The sequence below is a fragment of the Ranitomeya imitator genome, chromosome 6 (genome assembly GCF_032444005.1).
Source record: "Ranitomeya imitator isolate aRanImi1 chromosome 6, aRanImi1.pri, whole genome shotgun sequence".
In the NCBI taxonomy this organism is placed as follows: Eukaryota; Metazoa; Chordata; class Amphibia; order Anura; family Dendrobatidae; genus Ranitomeya; species Ranitomeya imitator.
The window spans coordinates 547,544,736-547,564,247 of NC_091287.1; the positions used below are offsets into that span (position 1 = coordinate 547,544,736).

The following is a 19,512-nucleotide window of genomic DNA, read 5'->3' on the forward strand; positions in this document are numbered from 1 at the left end:
GGGGCCGTATTATAGTAGTTATATTCTTGTACATAGGAGCAGTATTATAGTAGCTATATTCATGTACATAGGGGCAGTATTACAGTAGTTATATTCTTGTACATAGGAGCAGTATTATAGTAGTTATATTCTTGTACATAGGGGCAGTATTATAGCCGTTATATTCTTGTACATAGGAGCAGTATTATAGTAGTTTTATTCTTGTATATAGGGGAAGAATTATAGTAGTTATATTCTTGAACATAGGAGCAGTATTATAGTAGTTATATTCTTGTACATAGGAGCAGTATTATAGTAGTTATATTCTTGTATATAAGAGCAGTATTATAGTAGTTATATTCTTGTATATAGGGGCAGTATTATAGTAGTTATATTTTTGAACATAGGAGCAGTATTATAGTAGTTATATTCTTGTATATAGGGGCAGTATTATAGTAGTTATATTCTTGTACATAGGGGCAGTATTATAGTAGTTATATTCTTGTACATAGGAGCAGTATTATAGTAGTTATATTCTTGTACATAGGAGCAGTATTATAATAGTTATATTCTTGTACATAGGAGAAGTATTATAACAGTTATATTCTTGTACATAGGAGCAGTATTATAGTAGTTATATTCTTGTACATAGGGGGCAGTATTATAGTAGTTATATTCTTGTACAAAGGAGCAGTATTATAGTAGTTATATTCTTGTACATAGGAGCAGTATTATAGTAGTTATATTATTGTACATAGGAGCAGTATTATAGTAGTTATATTCTTGTACATAGGGAGCAGTATTATAGTAGTTATATTCTTGTACATAGGTGGCAGTATTATAGTAGTTATATTCTTGTACATAAGAGCAGTATTATAGTAGTTATATTCTTGTATATAGGGGCAGTATTATAGTAGTTACATTCTTGTACATAGGAGCAGTATTATACTAGTTATATTCTTGTACAAAGTAGCAGTATTATAACAGTTTTATTAGAGTACGTAGGAGCAGTATTATAGTAGTTATATTCTTGTACATAGGGGCAGTATTATAGTAATATTCTTGTATATAGGGAGCAGTATTATAGTAGTTATATGCTTGTACATAGGGGCAGTATTATAGTAGTTATATTCTTGTACATAGGTGGCAGTATTATAGTAGTTATATTCTTGTACATAAGAGCAGTATTATAGTAGTTATATTCTTGTATATAGGGGCATTATTATAGTAGTTATATTCTTGTACATAGAAGCAGTATTATAATTGTTATATTCTTGTACATAGGAGCAGTATTACAGTAGTTATATTCTTGTATAGGAGCAGTATTATAGTAGTTATATTCTTGTACATAGGAGCAGTATTATAGTAGTTATATTCTTGTACATAGGAGCGGTATCATAGTAGTTATATTCTTGTATATAGGGGTAGTATTATAGTAGTTATAATCTTGTACATAGGAGCAGTATTATAGCCGTTATATTCTTGCACATAGGAGCAGTATTATAGTAGTTATATTCTTGTACATAAGAGCAGCATTATAGTAGTTGTATTCTTGTACATAGGAGCAGTATTATAATACTTATATTCTTGTACATAGGAGCAGTATTATAGCCGTTATATTCTTGTACATAGGAGCAGTATTATAGTAGTTATATTCTTGTACATTGAGGCAGTATTATAGTAGTTATATTCTTGTATATAGGGGCAGTATTATAGTAGTTATATTCTTGTATATAGGGGCAGTATTATAGTAGTTATATTCTTGTACATAGGAGCAGTATTATAGTAGTTATATTCTTGTACATAAGAGCAGTATTATAGTAGTTATATTCTTGTACATAGGAGCAGTATTATAGTAGTTATATTCTTGTACATAAGAGCAGTATTATAGTAGTTATATTCTTGTACATAGGAGCAGTATTATAGTAGTTATATTCTTGTACATAGGAGCAGTATTATAGTAGTTATATTCTTGTACATAGGAGCAGTATTATAGTAGTTATATTCTTGTACATTGAGGCAGTATTATAGTAGTTATATTCTTGTGTATAGGGGCAGTATTATAGTAGTTATATTCTTGTACATAGGAGCAGTATTATAGTAGTTATATTCTTGTATATAGGGGCAGTATTATAGTAGTTATATTCTTGTACATAGGAGCAGTATTATAGTAGTTATATTCTTGTACATAAGAGCAGTATTATAGTAGTTATATTCTTGTACATAGGAGCAGTATTATAGTAGTTATATTCTTGTACATAGGAGCAGTATTATAGTAGTTATATTCTTGTACATAGGAGCAGTATTATAGTAGTTATATTCTTGTACATAGGAGCAGTATTATAGTAGTTATATTCATGTACATAGGGGCAGTATTATAGTAGTTATAGTCTTGTACATAGGAGCAGTATTATAGTAGTTATATTCTTGTACATAGGAGCAGTATTATAGTAGTTATATTCTTGTACATAGGAGCAGTATTATAGTAGTTATATTCTTGTACATAGGAGCAGTATTATAGTAGTTATATTCTTGTACATAGGAGAAGTATTATAGTAGTTATATTCTTGGTCATAGGAGCAGTATTATAGTAGTTATATTCTTGAACATAGGAGCAGTATTATAGTAGTTATATTCATGTACATAGGAGCAGTATTATAGTAGTTATATTCTTGTACATAGGAGCAGTATTATAGTAGTTATATTCTTGTACATAGGGGCCGTATTATAGTAGTTATATTCTTGTACATAGGAGCAGTATTATAGTAGTTATATTCTTGTACATAGGAGCAGTATTATAGTAGTTATATTCTTGTACATAGGAGCAGTATTATAGTAGTTATATTCTTGTACATAGGAGCAGTATTATAGTAGGTATATTATTGTACATAGGAGCAGTATTATAGTAGTTATATTCTTGTACATAGGGGCCATATTATAGTAGTTATATTCTTGTACATAGGAGCAGTATTATAGTAGTTATATTCTTGTACATAGGAGCAGTATTATAGTAGTTATATTCTTGTACATAGGAGCAGTATTATAGTAGTTATATTCTTGTACATAGGAGCAGTATTATAGTAGTTATATTCTTGTACATAGGAGCAGTATTATAGTAGTTATATTCTTATACATAGGAGCAGAATTATAGTAGTTATATTCTTGTACATAGGAGCAGTATTATAGTAGTTATATTCTTGTACATAGGGGCAGTATTATAGTAGTCATATTCTTGTACATAGGGGCAGTATTATAGTAGTTATATTCTTGTACATAGGGGCAGTATTATAGTAGTTATATTCTTGTACATAGGGGCTGTATTATAGTAGTTATATTCTTGTACATAGGAGCAGTATTATAGTAGCTATATTCATGTACATAGGGGCAGTATTACAGTAGTTATATTCTTGTACATAGGAGCAGTATTATAGTAGTTATATTCTTGTACATAGGGGCAGTATTATAGCCGTTATATTCTTGTACATAGGAGCAGTATTATAGTAGTTTTATTCTTGTATATAGGGGCAGATTTATAGTAGTTATATTCTTGAACATAGGAGCAGTATTATAGTAGTTATATTCTTGTACATAGGAGCAGTATTATAGTAGTTATATTCTTGTACATAAGAGCAGTATTATAGTAGTTATATTCTTGTATATAGGGGCAGTATTATAGTAGTTATATTTTTGAACATAGGAGCAGTATTATAGTAGTTATATTCTTGTATATAGGGGCAGTATTATAGTAGTTATATTCTTGTACATAGGGGCAGTATTATAGTAGTTATATTCTTGTACATAGGAGCAGTATTATAGTAGTTATATTCTTGTACATAGGAGCAGTATTATAATAGTTATATTCTTGTACATAGGAGCAGTATTATAACAGTTATATTCTTGTACATAGGAGCAGTATTATAGTAGTTATATTCTTGTACATAGGGGGCAGTATTATAGTAGTTATATTCTTGTACATAGGAGCAGTATTATAGTAGTTATATTCTTGTACATAGGAGCAGTATTATAGTAGTTATATTCTTGTACATAGGAGCAGTATTATAGTAGTTATATTCTTGTACATAAGGAGCAGTATTATAGTAGTTATATTCTTGTACATAGGTGGCAGTATTATAGTAGTTATATTCTTGTACATAAGAGCAGTATTATAGTAGTTATATTCTTGTATATAGGGGCAGTATTATAGTAGTTACATTCTTGTACATAGGAGCAGTATTATACTAGTTATATTCTTGTACAAAGTAACAGTATTATAACAGTTTTATTAGAATACGTAGGAGCAGTATTATAGTAGTTATATTCTTGCACAAAGGGGCAGTATTATAGTAGTTATATTCTTGTACATAGGGGCAGTATTATAGTAGTTATATTCTTGTACATAGGGGCAGTATTATAGTAGTTATATTATTGTACATAGGGGCAGTATTATAGTAGTTATATTATTGTAGATAGGAGCAGTATTATAGTAGTTAGATTCTTGTATATAGGAGCAGTATTATAGTAGTTATATTCTTGTACATAGGGGCAATATTATAGTAGTTATATTCTTGTACATAGGGGCAGTATTATAGTAGTTATATTCTTGTACATAGGAGCAGTATTATAGTAGTTATATTCTTGTACATAGGGGCAGTATTATAGTAGTTTTATTCTTGTACATAGAGGCAGTATTATAGTAGCTATATTCTTGTACATAGGGGCAGTATTATAGTAGTTATATTATTGTACATAGGAGCAGTATTATAGTAGTTTTATTCTTGTACATAGAGGCAGTATTATAGTAGTTATATTCTTGTACATAGGGGCAGTATTATAGTAGTTATATTCTTGTACATAGGGGGCAGTATTATAGTAGTTATATTCTTGTACATAGGGGCAGTATTATAGTAGTTATATTATTGTACATAGGAGCAGTATTATAGTAGTTACATTCTTGTACATAGGGGCAGTATTATAGTAGTTATATTGTTGTATATGGAGCAGTATTATAGTAGTTATATTATTGTAGATAGGAGCAGTATTATAGTAGTTAGATTCTTGTATATAGGAGCACTATTAAAGTATTGTACACAATATAACATTCCTGGTTTGCTGTACTTAGTGTACACGTACATGATCAGCTACACTGACTTCTGACCTCAAAGCTTAAAATTGCTCACACTGATGCAGTTGCTAGATTGTCTGCATTCGTCTGGCCGGGTGTTTGAACATGGTGCTGTGTATAATAATAATTTATTTATTTAATTCTTAATCATACATTTTGTAGTTTTAGTCATTTGTCTAAAACTATTTGATGAAAAGATGAACTGCTGAGTGTTTCCAGAAAATCAGTCCAAGCATTTGTTATTAAAGGGAACCTGTCACCTCGTTTTTTGAGATTGAGATATAAATACTGTTAAATAGGGCCTGCGCTGTGCGTTACTATAGTGTATGTTGTGTCACCTGATTCCCCACCTACGCTGTGCAATACATTACCAAAGTCGCCGTTTTCGCCTGTCAATCAGGCTGGTCAGGTCGGTTGGGCGTGTTCACAGCGCTGTTTCTTCCTCAGCTTTACGTTCGTGGCGTAGTGGTGTCCGCACGTTGAGGTGACTAATCCACTGTGGGCACGTGAACAAGGAGCGCGCGATCTGCGCTATCACCCCCTGTCATCGGTGGGGGCGGCCATCTTCCTGGCGCCGCGCGTGCGCAGATGTAGTGCTCTGCTGCACGGGGCTTCAGGAAAATGGCCGCGGGATGCCGCGCGTGCGCACAAGAGATCGCGGCGGCCATTTTCCCAAAGCCGAGTATACAAACTCGGCTTTGGGAAAATGGCCGCCGCGATCTCTTGTGCGCACGGGGTGACAGGTTCCCTTTAACTTGCCACGGTCACGTTATTGAATATAAATCACATACTGCTTCTCCAGGTGCTCCCGGTTTTCCGTCCTTTCCATCTTTGCCCGTGATGCCCTTAAAAAAGAAAACATTTATTATTATCTTTATGGGAAAAAAAATCCTCCCTTCCAGATGTCCCACAGACATCACCACTATGAAATAATAAGCACTGCCTTATACTTAAAGGAGTTGCACTGGACAGTCCCTACTTTTAAGAAACGTCCCTGGACAGCAAGTTGATGCATGTAGTGCAGGACCAGACAGGTCATCCAAAAGAAAACGTCAATAAATAATGATCCTGAAGAAGGACACCAGCCTCCTCTGTTAACTATTGGCAACATTTCCCAAGGGTGCTTTCACATTGGGTGCTTACGTCCTCGTACAATGGGATTCGGGCGTATGTGCCAGTGGGGCCATAGTGTCACGAACAGACACGGTTTTGTCTGGCGGATGACACAACATATGGACACAATGGGATCATAACGGGAAGAAAGGAAGGTCCTAACGGTTGGGAGCAAGGGATGGAACACCTGCTGACACCAACCTATGCCTGTCCTTTAGATCCCTTAAAGCCCTATGTGGGTCCTCCTCTCCGTCGCCTTCACGTGCCTAGTCCCTGGCTGTCACCTCTACTAATCCTGGATATTGCACTTCCCTGAAGCCCTATGTGGGTTCTCACCTCCGTCACCTTCACATGCCTAGTCCCTGGCTGTCACCTCTACTAACCCTAAATAGTGCACTTAGCTAAAGCCCTATGTGGGTCCACCCCTCTGTTGCCTTCGCATGCCTAGTCCCTGGCTATCACCTCTACTACCCCTGGATAGTGCACTTCCCTAAAGCCCTATGTGGGTCCTCCCCTATGTTGCCTTCACATGCCTGGTCCCTGGCTGTCACTTCTACTAACCCTGGATAGTGCACTTCCCTGAAGCCCTATGTGGGTTCTCACCTCCGTCACCTTCACCTGCCTAGTCCCTGGCTATCACCTCTACTAACCCTGGATAGTGCACTTCCCTGAAGCCCTATGTGGGTTCTCCCCTCCGTCACCTTCCCATGCCTAGTCCCTGGCTGTCACTTCTACTGACCCTGGATAGTGCACTTCTCTGAAGCCCTATGTGGGTCCTCCCCTATGTTGCCTTCACATGCCTGGTCCCTGGCTGTCACTTCTACTAACCCTGGATAGTGCACTTCCCTGAAGCCCTATGTGGGTCCTCCCCTATGTTGCCTTCACATGCCTGGTCCCTGGCTGTCACTTCTACTAACCCTGGATAGTGCACTTCCCTGAAGCCCTATGTGGGTTCTCCCCTCCGTCACCTTCCCATGCCTAGTCCCTGGCTGTCACTTCTACTGACCCTGGATAGTGCACTTCTCTGAAGCCCTATGTGGGTTCTCACCTCCGTCACCTTCACCTGCCTAGTCCCTGGCTATCACCTCTACTAACCCTGGACAGTGCACTTCCCTGAAGCCCTATGTGGGTTCTCCCCTCCGTCACCTTCACATGCCTAGTCCCTGGCTATCACCTCTACTAACCCTAAATAGTGCACTTAGCTAAAGCCCTATGTGGGTCCTCCCCTCCGTTGCCTTCACATGCCTAGTCCCTGGCTGTCACTTTTACTAACCCTTGATAGTGCACTGGCTGCTAAGGATTCTAGCCTCACCAATGCTGAAGATATTACACAGGGAAAGAGCTGAGCTCCAGAGCAGCAGAGTAAATGGCACCAGGATAACAGGACTCTAACAGTGACAATAGCACAGTCACATGAGAGCTCCACACACCTAGCTGGGCTGCATAGAAGAGACTCTATAACCGACGATCAGCTGATGGGTCATGTAACTATTGAACGGGACGTGGAGTGGCTACCAACCAACATCACCTGACCAGCCTAAAAGAAGCTACCAGCAAGAAACTGATATTAACTCTTGCTAGTCCAAAGGAAAAAAAAACTACATTTAAATTCCAGCAGACCCAGAGATGCCGGAAATCCCTAAACGATTCATGACATATAGACAATAATGGTGCCGACATATTGAGCGTGCATTCTGACATGCATCATTTTAAGGAGCGTTTGCCTACTGGAGGCGGACATCCAGATATAGCAGACTGCGCCTAAATATCCGACGTAAGCCTCGATGGGACCAAAGAACGCAATGTGAAAACACCATAATAAAGTACAGTATGTGAAATTTTCTAAACCAATCTCTAATAACAAGTTGTTCTAACCGGTAGTCCTGATATTCCAGGTGGGCCTTTGGGTCCAGGTGGTCCTTCCTTCCCCTGAAATAAACAAAACATGTTTGAAAATTAAAATTGCACAAAACATTTATTATGAAATAAAAAGTCAACTATAGTTCAAGGCGTACTCATGTTATTTCATTTTGTATTAGTTAAAAAGCAAGAAAATAAGCAAGTTTGCATTTGACTTGCTTTTCCTATTTGCTGTCATTTTCCTGCAATGAGAATATCTACCTCCCGCCTTCTCTCAGACTCGCAGCATTGGCAGATCCAGAGCAGTTCTCTAAATCATGTCTCTCATGTTCCTGAGCTCTTACCTTGTCCATATACTGTGAACTTATAAGGAAATGTAGTGATATCAGTGTAGACTCGGAACAAACACTGACAGACCATTAATGGTGGTAACAGAATGAAGCTTCTCACCAGAAATGTCACTCAAGTAGGAGAACCAGTAAGTGAAGTGATTGTAAGAGTTATGAGCTGCTCAGGAGACAACTTCAGACTACCCCTTCCACATCACTATGCATTACAACATTGGGCAATCCTCACGCTGTCCTCCAATACTAATACTATACTGATGCTACCTGTACCTGTTACTATCAGCACAGACACAGTGACAATGACTGATAACTACTCTATAAATAGTAGATAACACAGGATCCACCATTCACAATAGATGATGTCACAGCTCACCTCCTCCTCCTGTACAATGACTGATAACTCCTCTATATATAGTAGATAACTCAGGATCCGCCATTCACAATAGGTGATGTCACAGCTCACCTCCTCCTCCTCCTGTACAATGACTGATAACACCTCTATATACAGTAGATAACTCAGGATCCACCATTCACAATAGGTGATGTCACAGCTCACCTCCTCCTCCTCCTGTACAATGACTGATAACACCTCTATATACAGTAGATAACACAGGATCCACCATTCACAATAGGTGATATCACAGCTCACCTCCTCCCCCTGTATAATGACTGATAACACCTCTTTATACAGTAGATAACACAGGATTCACCATTCACAATAGGTGATGTCACAGCTCACCTCCTCCCCCTGTACAATGACTGATAACACCTCTATATACCTCTTTCCTTGCCTTAGCACAGTAAATTTTGAGTGCAGCCATTGATCTATTTGCTATATGTCTTTTTTGGTTATGCACCAGTTCAGACTAGATTGCTGTTCAGTCAGTTTTCCTATATTTACTATGTACATTTTTTCTGACTTGAACTCCCCGCCCTTCACCATGCTGTGATTTTAATTACATCCAAACACAGTTGGTTCTGAGCTTCCTATATAAGCAGGCTTTACCACGTTATTAGCCATAGGTAAGTGTTCACACTAGGCAGTCAGCTCAGGTACCCATCCGTTCTGAGATTACCTTGACGTTTGGTGGATGGGCTCACAACTTTTGGCCAAATCTTGTGCTAAGAATCTCATGTGTTTTTTTATAAATTCCTAAGCCATTATGCTATTCACATTTCATGTATCGCACACTTCCTTGCCTTAGCACAGTAAATTTTGAGTGCAGCCATTGATCTATTTGCTACAGTAGATAACACAGGATCCACCATTCACAATAGGTGATATCACAGCTCACCTCCTCCTCCTGTACTATGACTGATAACCCCTCTATATATACAGTAGATAACACAGGATCCACCATTCACAATAGGTGATATCACAGCTCACCTCCTCCTCCTGTACAATGACTGATAACCCCTCTATATATACAGTAGATAACACAGGATCCACCATTCACAATAGGTGATGTCACAGCTCACCTCCTCCTGTACAATGACTGATAACTCCTCTATATACAGTAGATAACACAGGATCCACCATTCACAATAGGTGATGTCACAGCTCACCTCCTCCTCCTGTACAATGACTGATAACCCCTCTATATATACAGTAGATAACACAGGATCCACCATTCACAATAGGTGATATCACAGCTCACCTCCTCCTCCTGTACAATGACTGATAACCCCTCTATATATACAGTAGATAACACAGGATCCACCATTTACAATAGGTGATATCACAGCTCACCTCCTCCTCCTGTACAATGACTGATAACCCCTCTATATATACAGTAGATAACACAGGATCCACCATTCACAATAGGTGATGTCACAGCTCACCTCCTCCTCCTGTACAATGACTGATAACACCTCTATATACAGTAGATAACACAGGATCCGCCATTCACAATAGGTGATGTCACAGCTCACCTCCTCCTCCTGTACAATGACTGATAACACCTCTATACAGTAGATAACACAGGATCCACCATTCACAATAGGTGATGTCACAGCTCACCTCCTCCTCCTGTACAATAACTGATAACACCTCTATATACAGTAGATAACACAGGATCCACCATTCACAATAGGTGATGTCACAGCTCACCTCCTCCTCCTCCTGTACAATGACTGATAACACCTCTATATATAGTAGATAACACTGGATCCACCATTCACAATAGGTGATATCACAGCTCACCTCCTCCTGTACAATAACTGATAACACCTCTATATACAGTAGGTAACACAGGATCCACCATTTACAATAGGTGATGTCACAGCTCACCTGCTACATCTCACTTCATAATGACCTTTGTGCAGATTAGACATTGCTCAAAAAATGAATCTATAGATGTGGGATTCAGAGTCTACTGATGCTTATGTCTATGTGGCTTCTGTTTATTCCAGGAAGGGTGAGTCTACTGTAGTATTAGACTTAGTGGACTTGATGTGAAAATTGTTAGATTTGTAAAAAAAAACAACAATGGTTCATTTTGTGGTGATACCTACAGTTTAATATTAGTATCAGATAGCCAGGTCTATAGTTGGACAGGTCATCTACTGTCATTCAAGGGCATTTCTGGACATAAAATGACCCTCATGACCTTAATTTTGGAGACATATAGTCTAAGAAATTCCACTAGAATCTGCCCTGGGGCCTGATAAAAGGTCATCGAGGGCTGTAAATGGCCCTGGGGCCTGAGGTTCCCCACCCTTGCCCTAAGGTCTAATCTGATCATAGCTTATAGTCAGGGTCTGACCCATATCTCCTACTACGGCATCCATTGCAGAGTGGCAATCGCTCAAAACCATCTTCATGGTGCTCATTGCGTTTTTTGTCAACGTTGGACTGGCCAACCATAATTTTAGTAAATCATCTGGAGGGCACATGAGAGATCGAGGGTCTAGCAGAAGACCAACCCATTTGAAGCCAATCACTTTCTAATGGTGGACAGAAGGGATCCCGATGTGGTCATTGGGTCTAGGTTCAAAGATTGTTCAACCACCATGGACGATAGTGTTATAAATGGTCTATGGTAGGCTTCGAGGGTCCTATTAAAGGTTTTATATTAGCACCCAGGACCTTCAAGCTAATGGTGGACCTCAGAATAATATCTTGAATCCAACTTTGCCCATCATCAAGCCTTCCACATCGACATGGCTTTCGCCTTTCCAAAACTCTGGACATGTTTAGAAACTTGGATGATGTCCCCTATGGGCCTTGACATTGACTTTGTGGTTGCCTCCAAACAGCTGAAGATGACTCAGAAACAAAAGGCACGGAAACGTTTTCAGGTAACAATTTTGGGTTGAGGATATGGTCAGCACTGGGTTTTACTGTTTCTTGATATTGCTCTCCTGTAATCACGGCTCATTAGCCAAGTCGCTCTGCTGTTTGCCCTCAATTCCTAGAAGCAATTTTGGTTTTCCTCGTCTCCGTTTCTTCTCGGAATTCAATCAGCGCTCAGCAGTTTCCCGTGGTGACGAGAGCCGTTTCGTCTCAGTAAATCACCTTCCTCCAGACGGTGTTCACAGCGGAAGTCGGACCCTGCCTTCTGGTAGGTGAGAGCACTGGGCAGGGGGTCCAATGTGTTTTCACGTAAACGTGGAGAACACAACCACCCAGAAGGTATTGCAGAAGATTTCAACATTAACTTTCTCGCACTGCCGTTTTTTCTAATCTTCTAGGGATTAATTGTGTAAAATTGCACGGAATCTGGCTGTTTGTTTTGAAAAACTCATTTTTTTTATAACTCTTTATAATATTTAGTGGAAATATTACTTAATTTGTGCATGAAAAATAATGAAAACAGATGCAACGATGGCCCCTATTCATCAAAGTGGTTAGATCAGGAAACTGGTGTAAAACACTTTGAAAAGTCGCAAAAGTTTTATGTAATAAGGAGATGCAAAAATAGGTAGCGACATTTGGCGTTTTCACACCTGACTTAGACCGTTGCGCCAAAATGAGCGGGCTGGGGCGTAGCGAGAGGGATGGGGGGCGCACACTCACTCATTCGCCTTCTCAAAAGTGGCAGCAGTTTTTAGGGCACAAATGTTACTCCAGTTCCCGAAACCCCCTGACAACAATCGAACCAGGGATTCAAGCTTCAGAGGCTAATTTGCATATTCCAGGTGCCTTCTGGGAGAAGCGAAGTCTCCCTAAGCTAGAAGATCGTTGGGTACAGCCGGGACCAGCTGCTTCGAAAGCATCACCAAACCAGGGATTCAAGCTTCAGGAGGCTAATTTGCATATTCCAGGTGCCTTCTGGGAGAAGCGAAGTCTCCCTAAGCTAGAAGATCGTTGGGTACAGCCGGGACCAGCTGCTTCGAAAGCATCACCAAACCAGGGATTCAAGCTTCAGGAGGCTAATTTGCATATTCCAGGTGCCTTCTGGGAGAAGCGAAGTCTCCCTAAGCTAGAAGATCGTTGGGTACAGCCGGGACCAGCTGCTACGAAAGCATCACCAAACCAGGGATTCAAGCTTCAGGAGGCTAATTTGCATATTCCAGGTGCCTTCTGGGAGAAGCGAAGTCTCCCTAAGCTAGAAGATCGTTGGGTACAGCCGGGACCAGCTGCTTCGAAAGCATCACCAAACCAGGGATTCAAGCTTCAGGAGGCTAATTTGCATATTCCAGGTGCCTTCTGGGAGAAGCGAAGTCTCCCTAAGCTAGAAGATCGTTGGGTACAGCCGGGACCAGCTGCTTCGAAAGCATCACCAAACCAGGGATTCAAGCTTCAGGAGGCTAATTTGCATATTCCAGGTGCCTTCTGGGAGAAGCGAAGTCTCCCTAAGCTAGAAGATCGTTGGGTACAGCCGGGACCAGCTGCTTCGAAAGCATCACCAAACCGCGCGCCTTACAGCGCGCGAATTTTTGCCTGTAGGACATTATTGCAAGAGAGCTTGGCTGAGTAGATTACACAAGAAGGAAAACACACAGCAAGTCAGCAGGATCTAGGAGCAACATGGCAGATGTGACAACCTACATGGTGAGCTGCAGCATGTGCTACATGTTCACAGATCGACCAGAAGAAGAATCCAATTTCACCTGTCAGAAGTGTAGACTAGTGGCCCTTTTAGAAGAAAAGGTGCGGGGTCTGGAAGAAAGAATAGCAACTTTGAAACTCATCAAAGAGAATGAAGACTTTCTAGACAGAACAGAAGCATCTCTACTGGTCACAGAAGGTGCAAAAAGTGTCAGAGAACCTCCAAAAGCAGATGAGTGGAAGCATGTGACCAAAAGAAGCAAGAAGACCATGGAGAAATCACCAACCACACAACTGAAGAACCGATATCAAATCTTTGTAGAGGATGAAGATGGCACACCTAAGAATGAAGCAATACCAGCAAGCAAAAAAGAAAAGGGCACACAGCAACAAGTGACAGCAAAAAGTACAGCCAAGAAGCAACGAAGAGTGGTGGTGGTGGGAGACTCACTACTGAGAGGCACCGAAGCAGCCATCTGCAGACCGGACATAACTGCAAGAGAAGTATGCTGCCTTCCAGGTGCGATGATCAAGGATGTGACCGATAGGATACCAAAGCTCTTCAGCTCCAAGGACGTCCACCCATTTCTTCTGATACATGTTGGCACCAATGACACGGCAAGGAAGGACCTACCGACAATCTGCAAGGACTTTGAAGAGTTGGGGAAGAAAGTAAAGGAACTGGATGCACAGGTAGTTTTTTCTTCTATCCTTCCAGTAGACGGGCATGACACCAGGAGATGGAACAGGATCCTTGATGCAAACAACTGGCTAAGACGATGGTGCAGACAACAAGGATTTGGATTCCTGGACCACGGTGTGAATTACTGGTATGATGGACTCCTCGCCAGAGATGGACTACACCTCAACAAACCTGGGAAACACACATTCGCCAGAAGACTCGCTACACTCATCAGGAGGGCGTTAAACTAGAAGAAGAGGGGACGGGAAGAAAAACATTAGACTCGAACAAAGACGACCCAGGAAAACATACTCAGAAGGGAGGTAAGAACATTTCTAAAACAATCCACAGTGAGGAGATTGGAACAAAACAAAATCCTCTAAACTGCATGCTCGCAAACGCCAGAAGCCTGACAAACAAGATGGAAGAACTAGAAGCAGAAATATCTACAGGTAACTTTGACATAGTGGGAATAACCGAGACATGGTTAGATGAAAGCTATGACTGGGCAGTTAACTTACAGGGTTACAGTCTGTTTAGAAAGGATCGTAAAAATCGGAGAGGAGGAGGGGTTTGTCTCTATGTAAAGTCTTGTCTAAAGTCCACTTTAAGGGAGGATATTAGCGAAGGGAATGAGGATGTCGAGTCCATATGGGTTGAAATTCATGGAGGGAAAAATGGTAACAAAATTCTCATTGGGGTCTGTTACAAACCCCCAAATATAACAGAAAGCATGGAAAGTCTACTTCTAAAGCAGATAGATGAAGCTGCAACCCATAATGAGGTCCTGGTTATGGGGGACTTTAACTACCCGGATATTAACTGGGAAACAGAAACCTGTGAAACCCATAAAGGCAACAGGTTTCTGCTAATAACCAAGAAAAATTATCTTTCACAATTGGTGCAGAATCCAACCAGAGGAGCAGCACTTTTAGACCTAATACTATCTAATAGACCTGACAGAATAACAAATCTGCAGGTGGTCGGGCATTTAGGAAATAGCGACCACAATATTGTGCAGTTTCACCTGTCTTTCACTAGGGGGACTTGTCAGGGAGTCACAAAAACATTGAACTTTAGGAAGGCAAAGTTTGAACAGCTTAGAGATGCCCTTAATCTGGTAGACTGGGACAATATCCTCAGAAATGAGAATACAGATAATAAATGGGAAATGTTTAAGAACATCCTAAATAGGCAGTGTAAGCGGTTTATACCTTGTGGGAATAAAAGGACTAGAAATAGGAAAAACCCAATGTGGCTAAACAAAGAAGTAAGACAGGCAATTAACAGTAAAAAGAAAGCATTTGCACTACTAAAGCAGGATGGCACCATTGAAGCTCTAAAAAACTATAGGGAGAAAAATACTTTATCTAAAAAACTAATTAAAGCTGCCAAAAAGGAAACAGAGAAGCACATTGCTAAGGAGAGTAAAACTAATCCCAAACTGTTCTTCAACTATATCAATAGTAAAAGAATAAAAACTGAAAATGTAGGCCCCTTAAAAAATAGTGAGGAAAGAATGGTTGTAGATGACGAGGAAAAAGCTAACATATTAAACACCTTCTTCTCCACGGTATTCACGGTGGAAAATGAAATGCTAGGTGAAATCCCAAGAAACAATGAAAACCCTATATTAAGGGTCACCAATCTAACCCAAGAAGAGGTGCGAAACCGGCTAAATAAGATTAAAATAGATAAATCTCCGGGTCCGGATGGCATACACCCACGAGTACTAAGAGAACTAAGTAATGTAATAGATAAACCATTATTTCTTATTTTTAGTGACTCTATAGCGACAGGGTCTGTTCCGCAGGACTGGCGCATAGCAAATGTGGTGCCAATATTCAAAAAGGGCTCTAAAAGTGAACCTGGAAATTATAGGCCAGTAAGTCTAACCTCTATTGTTGGTAAAATATTTGAAGGGTTTCTGAGGGATGTTATTCTGGATTATCTCAATGAGAATAACTGTTTAACTCCATATCAGCATGGGTTTATGAGAAATCGCTCCTGTCAAACCAATCTAATCAGTTTTTATGAAGAGGTAAGCTGTAGGCTGGACCACGGTGAGTCATTGGACGTGGTATATCTCGATTTTTCCAAAGCGTTTGATACCGTGCCGCACAAGAGGTTGGTACACAAAATGAGAATGCTTGGTCTGGGGGAAAATGTGTGTAAATGGGTTAGTAACTGGCTTAGTGATAGAAAGCAGAGGGTGGTTATAAATGGTATAGTCTCTAACTGGGTCGCTGTGACCAGTGGGGTACCGCAGGGGTCAGTATTGGGACCTGTTCTCTTCAACATATTCATTAATGATCTGGTAGAAGGTTTACACAGTAAAATATCGATATTTGCAGATGATACAAAACTATGTAAAGCAGTTAATACAAGAGAAGATAGTATTCTGCTACAGATGGATCTGGATAAGTTGGAAACTTGGGCTGAAAGGTGGCAGATGAGGTTTAACAATGATAAATGTAAGGTTATACACATGGGAAGAGGGAATCAATATCACCATTACACACTGAACGGGAAACCACTGGGTAAATCTGACAGGGAGAAGGACTTGGGGATCCTAGTTAATGATAAACTTACCTGGAGCAGCCAGTGCCAGGCAGCAGCTGCCAAGGCAAACAGGATCATGGGGTGCATTAAAAGAGGTCTGGATACACATGATGAGAGCATTATACTGCCTCTGTACAAATCCCTAGTTAGACCGCACATGGAGTACTGTGTCCAGTTTTGGGCACCGGTGCTCAGGAAGGATATAATGGAACTAGAGAGAGTACAAAGGAGGGCAACAAAATTAATAAAGGGGATGGGAGAACTACAATACCCAGATAGATTAGCGAAATTAGGATTATTTAGTCTAGAAAAAAGACGACTGAGGGGCGATCTAATAACCATGTATAAGTATATAAGGGGACAATACAAATATCTCGCTGAGGATCTGTTTATATCAAGGAAGGTGACGGGCACAAGGGGGCATTCTTTGCGTCTGGAGGAGAGAAGGTTTTTCCACCAACATAGAAGAGGATTCTTTACTGTTAGGGCAGTGAGAATCTGGAATTGCTTGCCTGAGGAGGTGGTGATGGCGAACTCAGTCGAGGGGTTCAAGAGAGGCCTGGATGTCTTCCTGGAGCAGAACAATATTGTATCATACAATTATTAGGTTCTGTAGAAGGACGTAGATCTGGGTATTTATTATGATGGAATATAGGCTGAACTGGATGGACAAATGTCTTTTTTCGGCCTTACTAACTATGTTACTATGTTACTATGTTACTATGTCAAATTGATTAAGTGCCATGTGACTCTTAAGGAAATCAGCGCAACTTATTAGCTCTGGTCCCTCGTTAAGGCCGGGGTCGCACTAGTGTAGAATACGGACGAGCGCTATGTGAGAACACATCATATACCGCTCGGCTCAGTGTTAGGCCAGTCTCACATGTCCAGATAATTCCGGTACAGGAAAAATCGGTACCGGAATTATCCTTGTCCGTGTGTCCGTGTGCTTACCGTGAACATCAGTGTGGCACACGTGCAGCAGCCGTGTGCCACCCGTGTTCCGACTGGGTACCACACGGAGCGTGCAGGAGACAGCACTAGAGATAAGCGCTGTCCCCTGCATCTGGTGCTGAAGCCGCCATTCATATCTTCTCTCCAGCAGCATTCGCTTGAGAGAAGATATAAAAAATCATTTTTTTTTTTCGTGTTTAAAATAAAGATCCCTGTCCCCACCCCCTGTGCGCCCGCCCGCTGTTACTAAAATATTCACCCGGCTCCCTCGAAGCGTCCTCTCCATGCCGCACCTTCTCCTGTATGAGCGGTCACGTGGTGCCGCCCATTACAGTCATGAATATGTGGCCCCACCCCTATGGGAGGTGGAGCCGCATATTCATGACTGTAATCGGCGGCACCACGTGACCGCTCATACAGGAGAAGCTGGCGCTGAGAGGAAGCTGTGAGGGAGCCGGGTGAGTATTTTATTAACAGCGGCCGGGCGCACAGGGAGTGGGAGGGGGGTGGGGACAGGGATCTTTATTTTAAACACGAAGAAAAAAAAAAAAAGGATTTTTCATATCTTCTCTCAAGCGAACGCTGCTAGAGAGAAGATATGAATGGCGGCTTCAGCACCACGCTGGGGGGACAGCGCTTACTGTAGCGCTGTCTCCTGCATGGCACACGGACTGCACACGGACAGCGTCCGTGTGCAGTACGTGTTTTACACGGACCCATTGACTTTAATGGGTCCGTGTAATCCATGCGCTCCCACGAACACTGACATGTCTCCGTGTTTTGCACACGGACACACGGTCCTTGAAAACACGCTGACATGTGCAGAGACACATTGATTTCAATGTGTCTACGTGAGTCAGTGTCTCCGGTACGTGAGGAAACTGTCACCTCACGTACCGGAGCCACTGACGTGTGAAACAGGTCTTAATCTATGGGGAAGCTCACATCACTGGGTTTTTTCTCAAGCGTATTCTACGTGCAGGTGAAATCGCAGCATGCTGTAATTGTATGCGTATATTGTCCAAGTCTCGCCAATGCAAACCTATGGGTGCGAGAAAAAAAATCAGACAACACACCATCAGTGTGACTTGCGAGAAATAAGCAACCGTTTTCCTAATTTCACCCATTGAGTCATAAAATTCAATGGGCAAAAGCAGTGAGAATTGTAAAGCCATATGCATATCAAATGGAAGCCAAACGGATACATAGGTGCGAGAAAATCACATAATCACATTGCATTACACAAGAACGACCACACGGAGAACACTTGTGAGACTCTTGGCCGAGAAAATCAGACCGATTTTTCATACTTCAAGTGTGACGCCGGCCTAATACTAGCATTCAACAGTCCAGTCTCAATCAACTCACTATTCTGCTGGTGCAGTCACTGTGTACATACATTACATTACTGATCCTGAGTTACATCCTGTATTATACCCCAGAGCTGCACTCATTATTCTGCTGGTGCAGTCACTGTGTACATACATTACATTACTGAACCTGAGTTACATCCTGTATTATACCCCAGAGCTGCACTCACTATTCTGCTGGTGCAGTCACTGTGTACATACATTACATTACTGATCCTGAGTTACATCATGTATTATACCCCAAAGCTGCACTCACTATTGTGCTGGTGCAGTCACTGTGCACATACATTACATTACTGATCCTGAGTTACATCCTGTATTATACCCCAGAGCTGCACTCACTATTCTGCTGGTGCAGTCACTGTGCACATACATTACATTCCTGATCCTGAGTTACATCATGTATTATACCCCAGAGCTGCACTCACTATTCTGCTGGTGCAGTCACCGTGTACATACATTACATTACTGATCCTGAGTTACATCCTGTATTATACCCCAGAGGTGCACTCACTATTCTGCTGGTGCAG

At 40.8% G+C, this 19,512-nt stretch overlaps 1 protein-coding gene across 1 annotated transcript in view; it reads right to left on the minus strand.

Annotated features, from left to right (window-relative positions):
- Positions 1 to 19,512, minus strand: part of COL22A1 (collagen type XXII alpha 1 chain) — a 573,554-nt gene that overhangs the window by 54,006 nt on the left and 500,036 nt on the right. Inside the window, exons 51-52 of the mRNA XM_069732369.1 lie at positions 8,090 to 8,143; positions 5,893 to 5,946 (exon numbers count right to left, since the gene is read on the minus strand). Coding sequence (XP_069588470.1) covers positions 5,893 to 5,946; positions 8,090 to 8,143 — 108 coding nt within the window. The remainder of the gene's footprint in view (positions 1 to 5,892; positions 5,947 to 8,089; positions 8,144 to 19,512) is intronic.